Source organism: Leptonotus elevatus, chromosome 2, assembly GCF_054856555.1.
Source record: "Leptonotus elevatus isolate MCC_2025b chromosome 2, RoL_Lele_1.0, whole genome shotgun sequence".
In the NCBI taxonomy this organism is placed as follows: Eukaryota; Metazoa; Chordata; class Actinopteri; order Syngnathiformes; family Syngnathidae; genus Leptonotus; species Leptonotus elevatus.
This window is the reverse complement of record NC_141240.1, coordinates 24,748,026-24,767,144: the sequence shown is the minus strand read 5'-3', so window position 1 is coordinate 24,767,144 and position 19,119 is coordinate 24,748,026. Positions and strand designations below refer to the sequence as shown.

General features: G+C 39.2%; 2 protein-coding genes across 4 annotated transcripts in view; both read right to left on the bottom strand.

The window, feature by feature from the left end:
- vstm2la (V-set and transmembrane domain containing 2 like a) overlaps window positions 1-2,105 on the bottom strand; it is a 40,961-nt gene extending 38,856 nt beyond the window's left edge. Inside the window, exon 1 of one of the 2 annotated variants that reach the window (XM_086070127.1) lies at window positions 1,707-2,105. In XM_086070127.1, the coding sequence (XP_085926253.1) occupies window positions 1,707-1,812 (106 nt within the window). In that variant the 5' untranslated portion in view covers window positions 1,813-2,105. The remainder of the gene's footprint in view (window positions 1-1,706) is intronic. The other variant, XM_086070126.1, reaches the window with a different exon arrangement.
- A 3,022-nt stretch (window positions 2,106-5,127) lies between these two features.
- Window positions 5,128-19,119, bottom strand: part of ctnnbl1 (catenin, beta like 1) — a 43,249-nt gene continuing 29,257 nt past the window's right edge. For both annotated transcript variants that reach the window (XM_086068982.1, XM_086068983.1), the window contains 4 exons: window positions 18,718-18,798; window positions 12,538-12,675; window positions 11,505-11,577; window positions 5,128-5,809 (listed from right to left, as the gene is read on the bottom strand). In XM_086068982.1, the coding sequence (XP_085925108.1) occupies window positions 5,721-5,809; window positions 11,505-11,577; window positions 12,538-12,675; window positions 18,718-18,798 (381 nt within the window). In that variant the 3' untranslated portion in view covers window positions 5,128-5,720. The remainder of the gene's footprint in view (window positions 5,810-11,504; window positions 11,578-12,537; window positions 12,676-18,717; window positions 18,799-19,119) is intronic.

The following is a 19,119-nucleotide window of genomic DNA, read 5'->3' as shown; positions in this document are numbered from 1 at the left end:
CACACACACAAAATCGATTCTGGCTAAGACCAATGACAAGCAGTTGGTGAGTATTTGTGCATTGATATTAAATTCTTGTTTTTGTCCATCTATGAGACCGTTCAGACGACGTCTGAATCTTAACGTCATAAATAATGCAAAGGCGCATTTTTGCTATCTGTGGTTGTTAAAGACATGTAAACACCGGAGGAGACGAGCAAAGGAGGAGCTCGGAACCAGAAGGGGGGATGTTCAGGCTGAGCTCTACTGACAGAGAATACTAACTTCCATCTTGTGTCAGCTCTGCCTGACGAAGAGGAAGGCAGCTGCGGCGCTCGGACAGAACAAAAAAATGTTGTCAGTCATTGAAGAACTGCAGTGTCTCAGCAGACATCTCGCACACAGAAGACGGTTCGATCACAAAACTGGAGCAAAATTCATCCACGTTCTGACATCCAGACATAACTTTTGAGGAATGCAAATGACCTTTCCCGGTTCTGATAAGATTCAATACAATAGCAGAAAGACCTTTATTACAAAGATAACAAGAAGCAAGAACAAGGATGATCAATACAAATTTGATCAGCACAAAACTCGACATGGTATTTCACCTGCCAGAAAGTTTAAGGTTAAACCCACCTCCTGCATAAAGTATGAATGTGTGCATTATTTCTTGAAAAATGTTGGTAAATGTTGGGTCATTACTGTCTAGAATGGATTATCGGATTTAACGGATTATATGATGGCAATGAATTTGAGCAAGATACTCGTTAGCAATAGTAATAAAATATATTTTCTAGGGGTGGGAATCTTTGAATGTCTCACGATTCGATTCAATTCCGATTTTTGGGTCTGCGATTCGATTCAAAATCAATTTTCGATTAAGAGCGGTTTTTTATTCAAAATGATTAGTTTGACAATGATTTTTGCTTCCAAATATAAATGTTCAAGGAATTGTAATGATCTACTCCAGCATCTCGCGGCACTTTTATCACTCAAAAGAACGGCTCCACGCTGAAAACAACAAACTTTTATTGGAATAACTTGATCGTGACTTTTTCCTTCTACTCTCTAATGTGGCTACAACTTAACAGTGTAGTAGACCGCGTGGAACCACACTGCCCCTCAGAGGCCAAAATGGGTACAACATGAACAGCACTCCAAATAAAGGCACACACAGACAAAGGCAAGACAGTATAATTTTTTTTTGATACAATCGATTTTGGGACATTTAAAATCGATTCTGAATCGTACTAAATGTGAATCGCGATTCTTATGAATCGCACACCCCTAATATTTTCTATCCTCACTCGGGTTTTAGGTGAGCTGGAGCCCATCTCAGATGACTGTGCAAGAGGTGCATGTTACACTCTGGACTGGTCGCCAGTATTTGCGGAAAAAAATATAAAGTAAATTGCGATAACATGCATCATAGTTGTCTGTTATTTGCACTGCAGCATAAATGCGTTTTTGGAGGACTTGTCAATCAAAACTGAGCGTTCTTACCTTTGTCGAGGCAGACTTTTAAAGATGCAGCTCTTGTATAGGTCTCTGCTTAATGTTGTGTCGATAAACTCTTTTTAATTTTATTATTTTAGGACAATCAAAGCAACCCTCTTAGTTGACCCCACTGTTGTGTGTTTAACGCGTGGGAGTGAACGGCGTGACCCGAGCAAGCGTCCAAGCGCGGTTCGGGTGTGTTCGCAGTTCGCAGTTCGCACGCCTACCGTGTCCGCTGATGTGGTTCTCCGCGTGTCCGTGTCCAGTGTGCCTGGTGGAGACGCACAGCCCCACGTAGTGTAAAGTCCCCAGCAGCACCCTGAAGGCTCCCATCGCGCTTCTTCTCGTGTCTGCGTCTTCTTCTCCTGCTCACATGGGGCGGAGATGCTCCCAATGTTCTTCTCTCCACCTCCTGATGCGTTAAATCCACGGGGAGGGGCGAGGGGCTTGTCGTGGCGTGAAAGTGGACGTGGGCGGGCGAGATACACCAAGCGGACCGCAACCTTCCTCAGGAAGCAGCTGAGCTCACCCGCGCTGGAATGACTGACTCGTCTCTTGTCTCTCGCCTCCGCCTGCGCGCGCTCGGCTCTATTTGCTGCGGAAGGAGACGTCACTGCGGTGCTGGGGCTTACTGAGGGGGAGAGTCAGCATTCATTAGGGACAATTAATCACTTTCCTTTTCTGGTGGTGGTGGTGGTGGGAACTGGGAAATTACTAAATACAAATACTGAAGTCGGTTAGTTAGTTTCACTTAAGAAAACAGTACTTTGGAGCAACTTTTTTTTTTTCAATTACTGCAAATCGTTACCACTTTACAGTTTGTCACAGTTAAGATTATGTTCACGACTTCACCTTAAATGTGCATTTAATTTAATTCAAAAGTATTCCTTTTTATTCCTTACATTACGACCAAGTAAATATACTGTATATGATTTTGAAAAGTCTATAGAGTAGACTATTTTGACTTTTGCACTTCTAAGTGCCACAACATAGCCCTGATGTTTTAAATTTGTGCTAGCATGACAAAAAAAAAATAGGCTCGTTTTTTCTAATCCTCGTGGACGACTTCTGAGTACAAATGTGAGGGAAGTTAAATCAACAGACAATCAGACTTTAATTGAGAAACATTTACAAGAATGTGTACTGTGGCGCTCACGTGACAGTGAGGATCAATGAGCACTTTTGTTGTTGCAAGCAGATGATCTTTGGGTTGCCCGCCTTCAACGCACGGAAGGCAGGCAAGTCATTCTTCCCCATGTCATGTACAACCACGCGGTCACGGCAAAATTAAATCACATATGTGACAACAAACTAGAAAAACACCCCCGATAACCAACACAACAACTGGACACTAGCTAACAGAATAATGAACGCAGAACATGCATTTAAAACACCATGTTAATCCCCAGTGCCGCAAAGCATGCTGGGAGCGCCTCCAAGCTCCCAGCCACGCTATAGTATTAAAAAATGTGTAAATGCTGAGAGAGCACTTACACTAATGCAATAGTGCACCACCAGTTTAATTGTGCTTCAAATACACTTATTGTGAATGTTCAGAAATGTGCCGACACAAAACTTCTCATAAATGCGAGTACTGAGGGGTGGTGCCGATTTTCCTTGTTGCTGTCCATGGTACTGAAACACACATTCAACTACGGAGCAAGGTTATTTTAGTTAACTAAAACTAACGAAAAAACTAAAACTCAAAAAAACAATTTTGTTAACGAAATAAATAAAAATGAAAACTCACTGAAACTACATTTTGTGTTTGCAAAACGGACTAAAACTAACAATAATAATAGCAAAAATGTCCTTCGTTTTAGTCTTTGGTAATTAATTTAATGCACGAGCCTTTGGGGATGATTTTTAATGTGATTTTAAGTATATTTATTTTTTATATTAACCGGAATAAGGACGTTTGAAGGTGACGTCATCTAGCAGCAGCCAATAGAAAAGCACCGTCAGATGATGTTGCTCCAAAGTTATTTTTTAAATATTGCGCACAAGTAATACACATTTATAAAAAAATAAAAATAAACATTTATGAAATAACTAAAACTAATAAAAACTAACAGAACCACCCTGAAAACTAATTAAAACTAACTAAATATAAAAACCAAAACTCGAAACGAAATAAAAACTAACTAAAATGAAAAATTCCAAAACTATAATAACCCTGCTATGGAGCCACTTGTGTGCACGTGGGCCTTATAACAAATGGGCCATAAGAAGAAGGGAAAAAACGGGCTTACCATTCAACAAATATGACGCAATACCGTATGCAACATTATGCAATGTTGAGTAAGGCAACTCACTGCCAATACAAAACATATTGCCCATATTATACTCATAAAGCTGATAGGTCAAAAGTCACCCAAATTGCAAACACATGCTTTGGGTTGAGGATTTAACCCAGTACGTCGGGTGAAGATTTCGATCTAACAAGGGGTAAAAACCAGGCTAGCAATACAGCTGCAATTAAAAATGATAAAAAAAATATTTACTACCAACATTTTCTAGGACGACACAACTCATCCATTTTCCGTTGGAGGGCCATCCACACCGGGAAATAAACACCCAATCCCTTGATCCCAAGTCAGCCACCACCACCATTTCCTAAGAATGTGACATTTACTTAAAAAAATGGCAACCACCTTTAACCCGTCGAAATACAATCTTAAACCCAATTTGCTGGGTCAAAAATAACCAATGAACTCGAGTAAAGATAACCCAATCTGCTCAAAATCCACAGCTACCCAGAAAACATCAACACGGCATTTCCAGCGTGGCACCAAGTTTTTAATCCTCTATTCACCTTCTTTCTTCTGTTGGCATTTGGCTCCGCAACAGCAACTCATCTTTCCTACATCGTTTTTGAGGGAATTGCAATTTGTAGTTTGAGATAACCATACAACATGAAATCACTGAGGAAAACAGTTTTCGGGATTGGTGGTGTTCAGGTCTGCGTTTTAAATCCTATCTTGTGACTCCGCAGGACCCTTTCCTGTCGGAGTCTCGCTAAAAAGAAAAGGAGGCCAACAGTGTCTCGGCATTGCACCGCGTTTGCACTCAGCCATTTGGAAACACAATTATTCGCCCTCCCCTCAGCTGTGAAATTGCTGTTGAACACGATGCAGTCGTAACCACTGATAAGAGATGCGCGATTGCCTCTTCTGCCAATACAATATGCAAATCGCATCCTTTTGTTCTTACCCATGTTTTACTGTTTTTTTGCCCCCTTAAGTATGCAAGGATAGCAGAGTGTAATCACTACAGAAAAATAATTGATGGCTCAGAGACAAAAGCTCTCGCAACTACCAGATAATTGACACGTGAAACATACAGAGAATAATCTAAACAGTAGTTCAGTCTGTGTGTGCCTCCGATGCACTTAAGGGTCATATTCTTCCGTGTTCTTAAGTCAGAAAAGGAGAGAATATGCCCCTAGGAGCAGTGGATGTGTTAAAACAAAAAAAACAAAAAAAGGAAGGATCATGTCTTCCTTTTTAAATTACATTTTAGCCCTCTATGCAAAACAGCAGCAGGTACATCAGATCTTGTGGTTCGCATTTGTTAAAACAAGCTTAATAAGAATCCTTGACAAAGTCATACTCACTGTGACCTTCCTTAAATAAAGCAAACACGCGATCAGGATTTTATTACCAAAGGTTTTATTAGAAAATATTTCCAACTTAACCCCCAAAACAAAGGTTTGTTTGAAAGGAAAAACAAAGAAAAATGGAGACGCCAAGAGATCATCACTAAGCTTGCGGATTGTGGTGTATTTTCAAACTGAATGTTTTGCTCAGCATACTCTACAATAAGATAAATACAAAAAATTATTTTCAGATCGGCTCAGTGGGAATTCCACTACATGCATGTCATAATAACAATACATTTGATTGCCAGAAACAGAAAACGTTTTTTTTTGTGTGTGTGTGTGTGCTAAATTTGCTTAGTACCTCATGTTATGCACATTGTGGCCTGGCTGTATATGAAAAAGAAAACCATCAATCCATAAAGATGCTGTAGAAGGTTTTAACTTTAGCAATACTTTAAACATAAATGTTTAAAGCATGTTAAAAGCAGTATGTTACAGAAAAACAGATAAATGCCATTCATCATGGCCACAACCGATCCCAATACAATAAAATTATGTGTGTGTGTGTGTGTGTGTGTGTGTGTGTGTGTGTGTGTGTGTGTGTGTGTGTGTGTGTCATGTTGATGAAGGAAAACCGACATTAAAAGTTTTCTAAAAGGTCCATGATCCGCTTGCGTTCTGCCTCTTTGAACTCCTCGCTCTTGCCATCGCCGATGCTTTCTGCGTACTCTGCAAATGAGACACAAGACGGGTGAGAGGCTTCGCAAAGTGACAGCTTGAGGATGATGCCAGCTATACATTCCTGACATTGACATCTAAGCTCTGCAGGAAAGATTGAAGAAACAATAAAACATCTTCTTTTTTTTTTACTTGTTTTGCCGATAGATCAAGGAAATAATAAAGCAGGCAGAATATTATTTTAAGGAACGGGAGTTGTTTGAGGGAAGGATTAAGCCCAAATGCATTCAAATGTGTATTGGCTAGCGATGTTAAGGTTGTTCAAACGTTACACAGTTGTATATGTGAAACAAAAGCGTTCTTATCACAGGGGCTAAAAACAGAACATGCACTGAAACAAGTCCTCTGGGGGATGAAGAGTGATCGCGCAGATGTACTCTGTGTGTGTGTGTGTGTGACTTCTGGTTGCAGCAGCTGCAGCCTCAGTGGGGTCTCCGTTATTGTCTGAGGTGGGAATTATGCATCACGCCCCAAATGAACAAAAATAAATTAAAACAAAAAAAAGACCGTGAAAAAAAGTATTAAGGGAACTTTACTCGAAGACTTGGCAGCTTTTGCGAGACAAACAGCATGTTGTCATGACAACTCAGTAGGATTTTATATAGACTTATAGAATATTTGAAGGCTCATCAGTCAGTGGGTGTGCGTGAATGTGCAAATAAGTTGAGTCAATGACAGAAGAGGTAAGCGGACTAATAAATGTGACACATCAACTAAATAAAAAGGTTAAAAAAAAACAATAGCTGCATCTTTCACTGGAAGTTTCTTCAGCTATAAACAACATGTCAATCAGCCTTGTAGACACTTTTGTTGACTCTTCATTTTTCCTTAGAACCTTTCCCTTTGGTCGCTAGGCCACTATTCTGTTGCCATGACAACATGCCAGGGTACAATACAGAAGTGTGCAACATTATTACAAAAGGTCAGGGATTTGGACTTTTATGTCTATGCTAGGAAACTAAACAGTAGTGTGTGTTTTTTATTTTTTATTTATTCAATTAGGTGTCCTGCAAACGTCACAAATCAACTGAAGAAATCAGACACCAGTAATTAAGAGGAAACGTTTCATCTATCATCCATATTGTTTATTTTGAGAAGAGTAGAGGTGAGCTGAAGTTGGGTAACTAAAATATCACAAAACAGAAAGGACACCTTGACACGAGATGCCAGCTCATTTTTAGAACTATGCTTAGTCAACCATCTGGTGGGCTTTTATCCTTTCCAAAAACAATCATCCATAATGGCGAAGAGCATTACTATAGTGATAGCAATGCAAAGTGCTCTTAAGTCAAGATGGCAAATAATAAGGCAACCTTCTGTTTTTTGCAACGAGACCCTCAAGTCGACTAGAATTTTCTCACAATATTGCGTGAGGGCACATTTGATCGTTTTAGAATTAAAAGTAACTTTTTTTTCTTTACACAAGTAAAAGTTAAGAATGTTTAAAGGTTGTCTATACAGTTACTAAAAGTATTGGGGAAAAATGTACGGCTGCAACTAACAATAATTTTAACAAGTAATTAATCTGTCAACGATTTTCTTAATTAACTGATGAAGCAGGTTAAATAAATAAAATAAAATAAATTCTGTCCCTTTGCTCCAAATTGGATGTCATTTCTCACCTACAGTGCTGAAAATGCATGAATATAAATTAATTACGATTCAGGTACTGGTTCTGTACATGTCGGAAAATGGGCGAAAATGTTGATCACTGTTTTCCAAAGTAAAAGCAGATGCCTTATTTTGAAAAACACATCAACAGTCAGTCTGCTTTCATGGAGGACTATAGAACTACTATTGGGAGACCAATGTCCCAAGGATTTGGACAACATTAAATAGTAACAGTAATTATCAATTAACTTGATAATTGATCAGTTACTTTTCTTAAGCTAGTAGTCGTGTTTACTGTTGTTTACGGTAATGACAAGTTTTTTGGGTTTTTAATCTGTGTAACCACTTTCTTTGCAAATATCTCATCTTATAACATGGAGATCTATGGCTAGGAGGCAAAGCAGCTAATGCATATACTTTTTTTAATTAATTTTTTTACAGCTTAATGCTTTAAATCAGGTGTGCTTTATAGTCTGGAAATGACAGTTTATGCTTGGAATCATTTTTTTTTATTCACTCCAACCCTCTAACATCATTCCCTTAGGAAATCTTTGATGCAACACAAATATGTCAGTATGTTCATTTCAAATAAACAACCTGCAATATAAGTTACAAACCTTGAGCCGTCTCTAATAGAAAACTTTGCCTGCCTCTCATTTAAGTGAGCTGAGCTAAAACCATTAAGGGGGGGGGGGCTCCACATACACATCCAGCTGATGTTTTTTTAATTCAATGTATACCTAACATACTGTTCCTGTCAGGTGTAACCATGCAAATGGATCAACGTACATATGCAAGTTAGTCAATTATGCAGATCCAGGTCTTAATGCAAAGACGCAATCAGAGTCAAATGCAACACATTTCCCCACACAATGACGATTGGAGCGTCGCCATGCTGTTGGCAGCAGCACGCGTGACGGATGGCTTTATCTACCCTGCTACACGCTCGAGGGCCAGAGGGGGTGTGAGTGGAGCCTCTTCAGCTTTATCACACAATGATATAGGAACGACAGATGACACGCTGAAAAAACAAACATCGCTGCTGGCTTGCGTTTCTCTTTCACACACTGCGGTCTGTTGAGTGGTGAACTGAGAATAGTCGCAATTGTGGCAGTACAGGAAGAAGACGAGTCACTTTTTGTAAAACAAAGCTTGGCGTCTTCTGAGTCATGTTTCTATGCCCTTACATATTTTACAGAGGGGTTTCGCCTAATTGACCGACCATTACTGGCTAATGTGTGAAAAGAGGAGGGTCTTATCATTGTCGCACAAATCTGCACGTTTCATATTGACCTCTTGTAAACGATCAATGGATTAGAAGACTCAGTGCTTATTTTCCCTCCAATAAAAGTAGTGTGTCGGAGGAGACAAATCCTGATAATGAGTCAGATTATTTTTGAGGAAATAGTCGTTGTGGAAAAGAAGGTACGAAATTCAGTTTTCGGAATGAGTGGCTGCCCGAGTTCACTTGGCTGAATGAATTCAGGGAGAGGGATTCAATCAACTGCAAATCTGCTGTTGATACCCACTGCATACTTGCTGCTAATACTGCCAACAGTAACTAGTTCAGCGCAATTGTTGTCAAAGAATTTAACACGCCAACACACGCCAAAGACTCTGGAGGAGAGGATGCAGACCAGCGCTGCCGTCCTTGCTGCTCGGCAACGTGAAGTCCTTGGAGAGCAAGCTGGATGAGCTGAGGAGCCTCACCTCGGCCAGCCGCGAGCACCGGGACGCCTGCGCCATGGTGTTCACGGAGACATGGCTCCACAACTTTAATTTTATCTCTTTCTATTCTGTTGTTTTTTCTTTACTGTAACTGCAGCTGGACGGAGTCCAGGAAAAAGTTCCCCACGGGGAAAATAAAAGTATATCGTATCGTAACAGAAATTTAATGTAACAAGTGGGAATATAAATATGTACTTTGCAAGGCAATATCTGTATATTGCCTTGCAAAGTACATATTTGTGTACCCCAAATTTTTCTACCTGGGACCCTACAATTATAAGTTATTTATAAATTCCTAAATCCTAGTTTTAATCTCCTTTTTGAAATGTGAACCCTACTTTTGAACCCTTATTTTAAAACTCTTAACATTAACACAAATGAAAGAAGAAATTGAAACCCTAGCCTTATTTTTAAACCCTAATTTGAATCCCAATCCCTACTTTGAAAACCTGATTTGAGACCCTAGCTCTAGTTTGAAACCCTAATTTGAAACCCTAGCACTACTTTTAAACCCTAACTTCAAACCCTAGCCCTGGTTTGAATCCGTAGTTTGAAACCCTAGCCCTACTTTTAAACCCTAATTTGAAACACTAACCCTAGTTTTGAAACCCTAATTTTGAACCCTATTCCTACTTTGTAAGCTGAATTTAAACCCTAGCCCTAGTTTGATAACCTTATTTGAAACGCTAGCCCTAGTTTGAAAACCTAATTTAAAGCCTTAACCCTAGTTTGTAATTACGTTGAAACCCTAAGCCTAGTTTGAAACTCTACTTTGAAACCCTAACCCTAATTTGAAACCCCAATTTGAAACCTAAATCCTAGTTTTATTCCTCTTTTTGAATAGATTAAATCCACTTTTAAATCCTAAATTTGAAACCCTAATTTGAAAGCATAGCACTAATCTGAAACCCTAATTTGAAACCCTAGCCCTAGTTTGAAACCCTACTTTGAAAACCATAGTACTTATTTTAAACCCTAATTTAAAACCCTAGCGCTAGTTTGAAACCCTACTTTGAAACCATAGCACTAATTTGAAACCCTAATTTGAACACTTGGCCCTTAATTGAAACCCTGATTTGAAACCCTAGCCCGTGTTTGAAACCCTGATTTTAAAACCCTAGCCCTAGTTTGAAACCCTAATTTGAACACCTGGCCCTTATTTGAAACCCTAATTTGAAACCCTAATTTGAAACCCTAATTTGAAACCCTAATTTGAAACCCTAATTTGAAACCATAGCACTAATTTTGTAACCCTAATTTGAAAACCTGCTCCTCATTTGAAACCCTAGCCCTAGTTTTAAACCGTAATTTTAAACCCTAGCCCTAGTTTGAAACCCTTCTTTGAAGCCTTTACCCTAGTTTGAAACTACGTTGAAACCGCTGAGCCACTGAGGTAAATAAAAAATAAAAAATAAAAAGTTAGTCTGGCCCTACTGGGTGCTTGTGGTCAGGTAAAACATTTATAATTAATATGTTGTGCAGCATCAGTACAAAGTTATAAAGTACTACAGTAAAAAAATAAGAAGTTTGATTAATGTGACGATGTGTAATATTTTGTGCCATCTAGTGGTGAAATAACAATTCATTCAATTTAAAACCCCACTAATGATTTAAATAATATGCAAACAAATATATGTTCTATCACATCAACGTACTTTTTTTTCTTTACATATAATCGTAGGTCTAGTAATCACTTATTATATTACATGGCTGGCGCCTCAACTTACAAGAGGCTGACATGTTCCGCCGCCATCTTCCTGTTACGTATGCCCAAAGGACAAATTTGCAAACGCAGTTAGTCCTGGTGTTGCTTGCATCTAATGTTGGACTCAATGTGTCAACCTTCGCTTACCTTCCACTGCTGGGGCCTGCAGGTGGTCGTCATTGAGTGCCATGATTCGGGCTCCCGTCGCTTGTCACCTTTTTTGCTCTCACAAGCTTTTACTAGCTTTTTTCCCCTAGCTTCTCCCGATAGCCGCTTGTTAGCCAGTTCAACCGAACTTAATCTATCGAACCTATCTTTCGCTGTCGCTCGCCGAGATGCTCGTTCGCTCACGCGAAATAAGAATTGGTGGTAGACTTGCAAATGTGGTCTCTTCTGAGCCACCGTAGTGTGCATGCTTCGAAATGCATTCTATGATATAGGGACGTCACTTTAAACTTGTCATGTCATTTATTCATCTGGCTATGCTAAATTTATTACAGTGGACAGACAATGAGCAAACAATGAAATGAAGATGAACAACAAAGACATTTACTAGAAATGTCTGACAATGTAGGTGATTGAATGACTACTATGTTTTTGGTGGTGCTGCAGGCCACTGACTGAACACAATTAACGACTCACCTCTCATGATGTGACGCACGACTTTGACTGAGCCTCCTCTTAAGTTGAGAATTTGATGAACTCTCTGCTGCAGCTACATTCAGACAGATAAAACATAAGGTGTCAAACTTCTGAAATACAACTGAAGGTGAATATCATAACAAAAGGTGGCACTGCCATTTAAATAAAAGGAAACTTGAGATATCTGAGCCAAATTCAAACTAAGGGGACATATTATGGAAAACTGACTTAAATTCTCTGGGGTGTCTGCCCACCCACCAAGTGTGAAATAAAAGAATCAAGTCAATCTTTTTTTGAGCTGCATATATATATTTTTTTAATTGTCTGTGACCCTGCAGCTTCTGGTAATTGGAACCTGCCGAAAGTTTGGCGATCTGATAGATCAAGAGCTTTCAATCCTTTTGGCTTTGGGGGATCCATACAGGGTAGACATTATTCCAATGATCCCTTAATCGTAACTACCTTGTATGCTTTTAATTGCCATAAGAATTTTTTTTTTCTCAACCATATTAACACACTCCCAATTCAGCCGGTTTTGTTTTATCATCACTTGACATATTTAAATCATCCATAGTCGGAAGCAAGATGTGCTGCAATCCAAGCAATTCATGAGTAAAGTGACTTGGCATTAGCTCAGCAATAGTGGGGGGGTCGGTGTGCAGTGGCTGACTTACGCAAGACAAGCAAATTTATTTTTTCTTTATTTTTATTTTTTTAATACAGGCTAATTACAATAAGGCTAGAAAAGGAGCATGAAAAGTGTTAAATAATTCTTGGTCCTTGGGGTACTTTGAAGAAAGCCTATCAGAGACACCTGAGAACAGTTCTGAACAATGAAAACAATGCATAATAGCTCTCTTTTAAACACTTTCGTGTATTCTTACCACTCTAAATGCAAGGCTTTAGCTTTATAAAAGTCCAATATAGTGGAAAATTCAAATCTGAGATAAGGTCTGTTAAACGTATCCCCAATTTTTTTTTCTTTTTTACACAGTTAAACACCACAACCAAGCCTTTCTGTCGATGCTTGTACCTGTGATAGTCCTGAGTTGCTGATCTCCACCATTATGTAGCATATGGACTGAAGAACAAACAGCCCAGCATCCAGTCGACGGAGGTAAAATTCATCCTCCATGTGGTCATCAAGGATTTCGCCTCGGCGAACCATCTCCTAAATGCACATACACAGACATAAATGAATCAACAATAATCGCATCCACGGTTCAAACTCTTATGTGTCATGTCCTGATAAACTACAACGGCCAAAAATAAAATGAATATAAAGTACATTTGACGACTGTACGCGATTTACAACCACTACACATTAAAATAAAATAAATCCTTCTAGAGAGTATAAGGATTGTACAGATCCTCTTTCCAAATTAAAAACAAAAACAAAAACCTAGACTAGATGAGCAGTTTGTTCATTTCTATTGACAAGCACTGATAAACCAAATACACAACAACATCCACACGAAGCCCGACAAGGCAAACAAATTACAATTCACTGGCTTCTATTGTTCTCTCAACACAAGAAACCACCGAAATACAAAGAGCGACACAGAAAAAAATGCAGTGTTTTAATTGAAGTGTTGCTTTGCAGCTCTTTCACAAATCCATTTTCATCACTGACCAGACACACTAATCAATTGATTTCACTGCTAAACAGCACACAGTCAGTACACACTCGCACATAGGCACACTTGCATAGTTATCCATCTTAACAACCCCGTCAGTGTCCCAATAACATAGTGCTGCCAATACACACACAGGCAACATTAATCACCATTAGTGATTAAGTAGCAGACGGGACGGGGAGAGGGGAATTGGTGTGTAAGCCACCGGAGCACCACACAAACAATCCATTTTACCTCTGTAGAGAGAGAGAGAGAGAGAGAAAATAAACGTAAAGTGCCTTTCTAGTCCTGCATAATGTAGACATGATTTCTTGGCTGTTATTCACATTAACAATAAATGCTAAAGATGTATGAAAACAGTGGTTGGTGAGTGTGCACCGTGCACAAAAATAGCCAGATGGTGATCTTTTATAGTCCAACAAAGAATGGCTTTTTTTTCTGTGAAAACAACTTAACAAGGCAAACACAGTAAATTGGGAAAAAGGGCAACTTTTCAAAGCTTTCCTGGTGAAAACAAATAGCCACCAGTGAGCTTAATAGCGCCACATGTGACATTTGCATCCCTTGGATTTAATCGGTCTTGTCCTTAAAGATCAATGACAGTGCAGAACCCAATTATGGTTTTGCAGTTCAGCTCATTAACACGACTCAATCAATTGCTGAAAGCGCAAGAGAAATATTCACTGAAGGCACAAACCGGAATGAAAAAACAACATATCTAACGTCAATGTCACATTCTGAAGGTGGGCATCATCTTATCTGCTTTCCCATGCATTTATGGTTCATTTTCAAGCAACTTACAGATGATGTACACTGTCTACAAGTCATTAGCAAAGCTTTTTCTTGTGCTTAACAATTTACATGAATAGTACCTGCCGTCTTTTGACACTTGGATGGCAGTTATTAAGGTTAAATATTGTCTAGTAGGTGAAAACCTAAATTTTTACATACTGCACAAATGTAGCTAGTGTAGCATCACACCGGAGCATGTAATGGTGGGACGCTATATTCTATATTCTGCCAGGTACTACATCTCCCAGTATGCCTTACAGCTAAAACAGGTGTAATTGCTTAAGCCACCTGATTAAAGCAGGCCTGGAGCAATGGAGAAACAGAGGAATTAAGTAGCAGTCATACAAGGAGCAGGTGGCTGAAAATATGGAGGAAAACAGTTTGGGATTTTTGTTGGAACATTTACATTTTTGTGGATCCATGTAACTAATTGTTATTTTTCTTTTATAAAGTCAAGCAATAGCCCTGTCTGTAATAAAATAAAGATTTTTATTTATTATTATTATTTTTTGGAAACCTTGGACGTGAGTGATTTCATCCGGCTCTAGTCCTCTTGTGACAAACTGGGTAGCTGGGTCCTCACAAAAGCAGAAACGACACTGTAGGAACAAAACTTGAGTTCCCTGGCAAAATGAAGAAAACAAAAACAAGTGAAATCTCGCAAAGACACATGGCAAAAGTTGAGAGATGAGATCAAAGTTTAACTTTGTGGTCGTCCAAAAAGTAGGTCGGGCTTTAGGGTAACACTGCTCATCACTGAAAGGACACAATACCTACAGTGAAGCAAAGAGGGGGCAGCGTTGATTCGAACTTTGGCCTTAGGCAAGGTGGAGGTAATTATGAACCCTTCCAAATACCAGTAGTGTTAGTGCACAACCTTAAGGAATCTGCTACAAATCAAATACATGTCAGGAAAAGCCAACTAGAACATCCGAACTTTATTTGTAGTTCATCAGAGGCACTTTAAATGGTGGTAGGAGTGTGCTGACTCTCTCTTTGAAAGTGACTGGTTAGTTCTGAATAATGCCACATCCCCAGTCCTCCTGTGCGGCCACATCTTCTGTGATACCCTGAAGCAAAATTAATATGATGGTGTCAGCATTTAGCAAAACCCCAATTTGGACTGTGTGTGTGTGGCAAGCTAAATTCTTTATTAGGCTTGAGAAAAAACGAGAGGTTACATAACCTCAATAAAAACCCAGCTACAGAGCCTAAATAAAAAAAAATATGTCAGCCGCTTTCACACTGTATTCCCAGTAAATTCACATTAAAGATGTATTTGCATGCCTTTCAGAAGTCACCAAAGTGGCACTTTGCTATGTCTTAAGTGTGTTTGTGAATATTCTAATTCATTCAGGTCATACTATTCTCAGGATATTGAACAGATCGCAATACTGTTCTGCTTGTATTTGAAGACGTCTCACCTGTCACCTGAGAAGGCTTCATTGGTTCATGAAACAAGGCTTGATTCGCACTGCACCAGTCTTGCTGCATGAAGTGAAGCAGCTTGCTTTGATGAGAGACGAAATGTCTTCTAAGACAACCAGAACAGTCCAGTTGTGATCGATTTAATGCCCCGACTATGTTGGTTTGTGTTGTTGCGGCTTACACCATAAAAATAATTACATACATGCGTGGTAATGTCAGCGTGACGGAGACAATTGTTTTCAGCACAAATGGACGTAGGCAGCAAGTATTACTTCACCTTGTGTTTATGGCTGGTGGCGTTGTGCCTTTGTTATGCCTCTGATACTATGTTGAAAGTCAGCATATCACTACTATATTTGACACACAAAAATTCCTCCAAAAGACAAAGGTAGATCATTTTAAAGCAAGAAATTGCATGAAATTGCCGCAAGAGTACCGATACCTTGAAATAAGGTCAGGCATCGGTCCGATACCGATACGTGGTATAAGCCCCCTTACATACGGCCATGAATGGGAAACAAGTTGCTCAGTGTTCTATCTTAGCTTAAGGGTGGGATGGGCTGAGCATCTTTCTGCACTGGAAAAAGGTTGACTGCGTAATATTAGCCCACCATATCTATAACCACATTTTCAGTACTGACCGGGTCCAGAATTGGTGCAGCATAAATGTCTTTGGTCACAATTGCTCTATGTATGGATCTGACGGCTCCCGGATTTTAGGTTAGAAGGGAGCATTAAAAAAAAAAATATATATATATATATATATAAATTTGATGATTTTAAACTCCTGCTTCACGTGATAAAAATTGTGATAAACAAGTACAATTGTTTGTACAATTGATTCATCCTCAAATATACATCCCTCCCTCCTATCTGCAGTTGAGAAAATAAATGCCCCCCTTCCACTTGCAGTATTGTAGTTCAGTTAGGGAACGGGTAAGGTATGATAAACGTTAAGCAAAGGAAGCAGGAAAAGTAGCTTTAAGATTAAAATGAAGGAATAATACTGATGGGAGAAGGACAGTAAAGAGCATTTCTATGGCAGAAAACTAAGCAGCTTATTTAGGGGAGGGTGGTGGGACTGTTGTCTGCAAGAGACTTTTTCTTTGCTATCCTCTGAGAAACCAGTGGACGTCATGCTGCAAAGAAATCCATTTTGTTTTGCGCTTAAAAACAAGCTTACAGGGGTAAAGGTGCAACAGAGAGATAAAATGGAGCAGCGGGGGCCTCACAATTCAGATAAGGGGATGGACATACTGCACCTGGGATGGTGTCTTTAAAACATTCTTCCAAGTCATAGAGACGTCAGCATTCCTCATCTTTTTTTTTTTAAGAATTGGAGCTTTACCAGTAGAAAGGAGCTCAATGTGTAAAGTGCATCAAGATAGCATTTAGTTTGAACAGACCAAGTTGAATCAACAAGCAAAGGCCATAAGAACACTGACCACAAAAAGACAGACCTAAGTACGCAGACTTCATTTTCCTCACATGAGATTAGTTATGTGGAACCTATGACTTCCGTTCCAAGATTTGTCAACATCAGGTATTTTAAACTTTTCTCCTTATGAAATTATAAAAAAGAAAATCTGTTCCAGGATCAAACTATCACCATCATAAAACTGTATGAGCAATGTTGGAAAATTTGTATAATAAGTTATCACATGAATGAGCACTTAACTATTTGCTGCAGTTGAAATGTTGCACACACACCCACACACACACACCAGATGCATGTTTTTTTATCATTGTTTTGTATCATTGTTTAGTACCGCCTTTTGTTCCGCCTTCTAAACTTGTGAATAAATGCGCAGAGCAGGGAGGTGGAGGCAGGAAGTCCTTTGGTGCTGAGGGCATCCACTTCCTCCTCTTTACAGGAAGACAAACGTGGGCGTGGTCCTTGATTCCTGTCTCACGGAGTTGCATCATTTGAGGAAGATTTAATAATAACACTGACAGGCAATATCTTTACTATTACGTCCAGTTTTTTTACAACCTGTCTGCACCGGTAAAACTCTGCACTGTCAAACCTGAGGCCGTGAGTTCGATCCCTCCTTTACTCACGAGAGCAAAAAAAAAGGTTGGCCCTACAACATTGTGTCATGTTTTACTGTTTTACTCATTTGTCAAATAAGACTTGAAAAGAGAGTTTTTTTTAAAAAAAATTCTACCCACAAAGGAGGCATATGTTAAAATAGCCGGGCCAAGGGTCTTCTTTTTTAGAAATGAAAATAGTATATATGTACATCAGAATTATATCAAATTGTGAACAAACAAACACATTTAGGTGATAAAAGCCAACGCGAATGAAATCATAACCTCCTTGGCAGAGGTAATGATTATTCTTTCGCATTCAGCTATTACAAAGGATGTCACGTTGACTGTAATATGACAGGAGGATATTTTTATACTTATTCTGTCTGTCTGATCAATGCTTGGTATATTTTGGAAATGTAATAAAGGATGAATGAAATGTTGTGTCTGTTTGATTTGTAAAATAATTTCAAGCTACTGTGCGTGTGTGTGTATCGCAAGTTGGGCTGCATATGGGCATGAGTCAAAGAATTTAGGAAGGGGACTGTAGGTATGTGGCTTCTAAGATAGTGGTACACATGCAGACAAGGTTTCTTATCACACACAATTCGTCCATTTGCCATTTTCGGGGGAAGAAACAAGACAAGAGTGTGACAGAGGCACACTGGGAGAGAAAAAAGTGAAAGAAGGAAGATAAAATGTCAACCTGTCTGGCCTTTCAAGGCAATCTCAGGCTGACTGACAAATTAATCTTCCTGTCATCGTAACATGGTCTCCAACTCTTGAACACAAATGCTCTCCACCTTCATTCACTTTCCTCCATCTAATGCATATTTATTCGTTTTTATAGATGTATTTAGACTCTCTCTAGTCTGGCCACAGCAACTCCAGCTTATTTATTTTCCGTCAAATTATGACCACGTTATCTTACGCCGTCTCCATCATGTCTATTCCACAGCTACAGAGACATCCAATTGGAAACATCTCAATAGGAAGTGTGCAGTTTGTCCTTCCTTTCCTACAATGTGTCATGTTTTTATCAGTCACTGTCAGCGTCTTCCACAGAGCTTTGGGTGTGACACTGCAACAACAAAAGATCCTGTTTTTTGATCAACCATCCTGCCTTTTACAACAGGGATTGTGGTTCATATCGCCATCTTTACTGCGAACGTGTAAATGTTTCACAAAAAATAGCGGTTGTTTTTCTCCAACCAAAATGGTGCACGATGAGATGAATTAAAAAAGGCGAGAACGAGGTACTGAGAGAGCGAGTACTTCAGAGAGGGAGGAAAGAATGGATGGAAGGTGAAAGGAGAAATGCTTACATGTTTCTCCCCTTCGATCCTCTTGTCAGCCTGTTGAACGGCCTCCAGGTACTTAAAATGCAACTCCATCAGTCGATCAACCTGGCAAGAATAAGAAATTGAGTCGGGAAGAAAAAAAGCGAGTGAGGGAGCATACAAAAGGCTAAATGGAAAAAAAATAGGGAAATGATGTGAGTGCAAAGAATAGACAAAATAAAATGAGAAAGAAAATATAAGACAAAACAGAAAGAAGGGAATTAACATATCAAGAAATGGTTTTGGCATATAAAGTGGATACAAAAAAAAGTCTGCACACCCCTGTTCAAATGCCAGGGTTTGTTAATATAACAAAAAGAAAGAAACAAAAACATCTAGAACTCAATTAAAAAAAACAAGTTAATACGAAACGTGCACACCCTCATT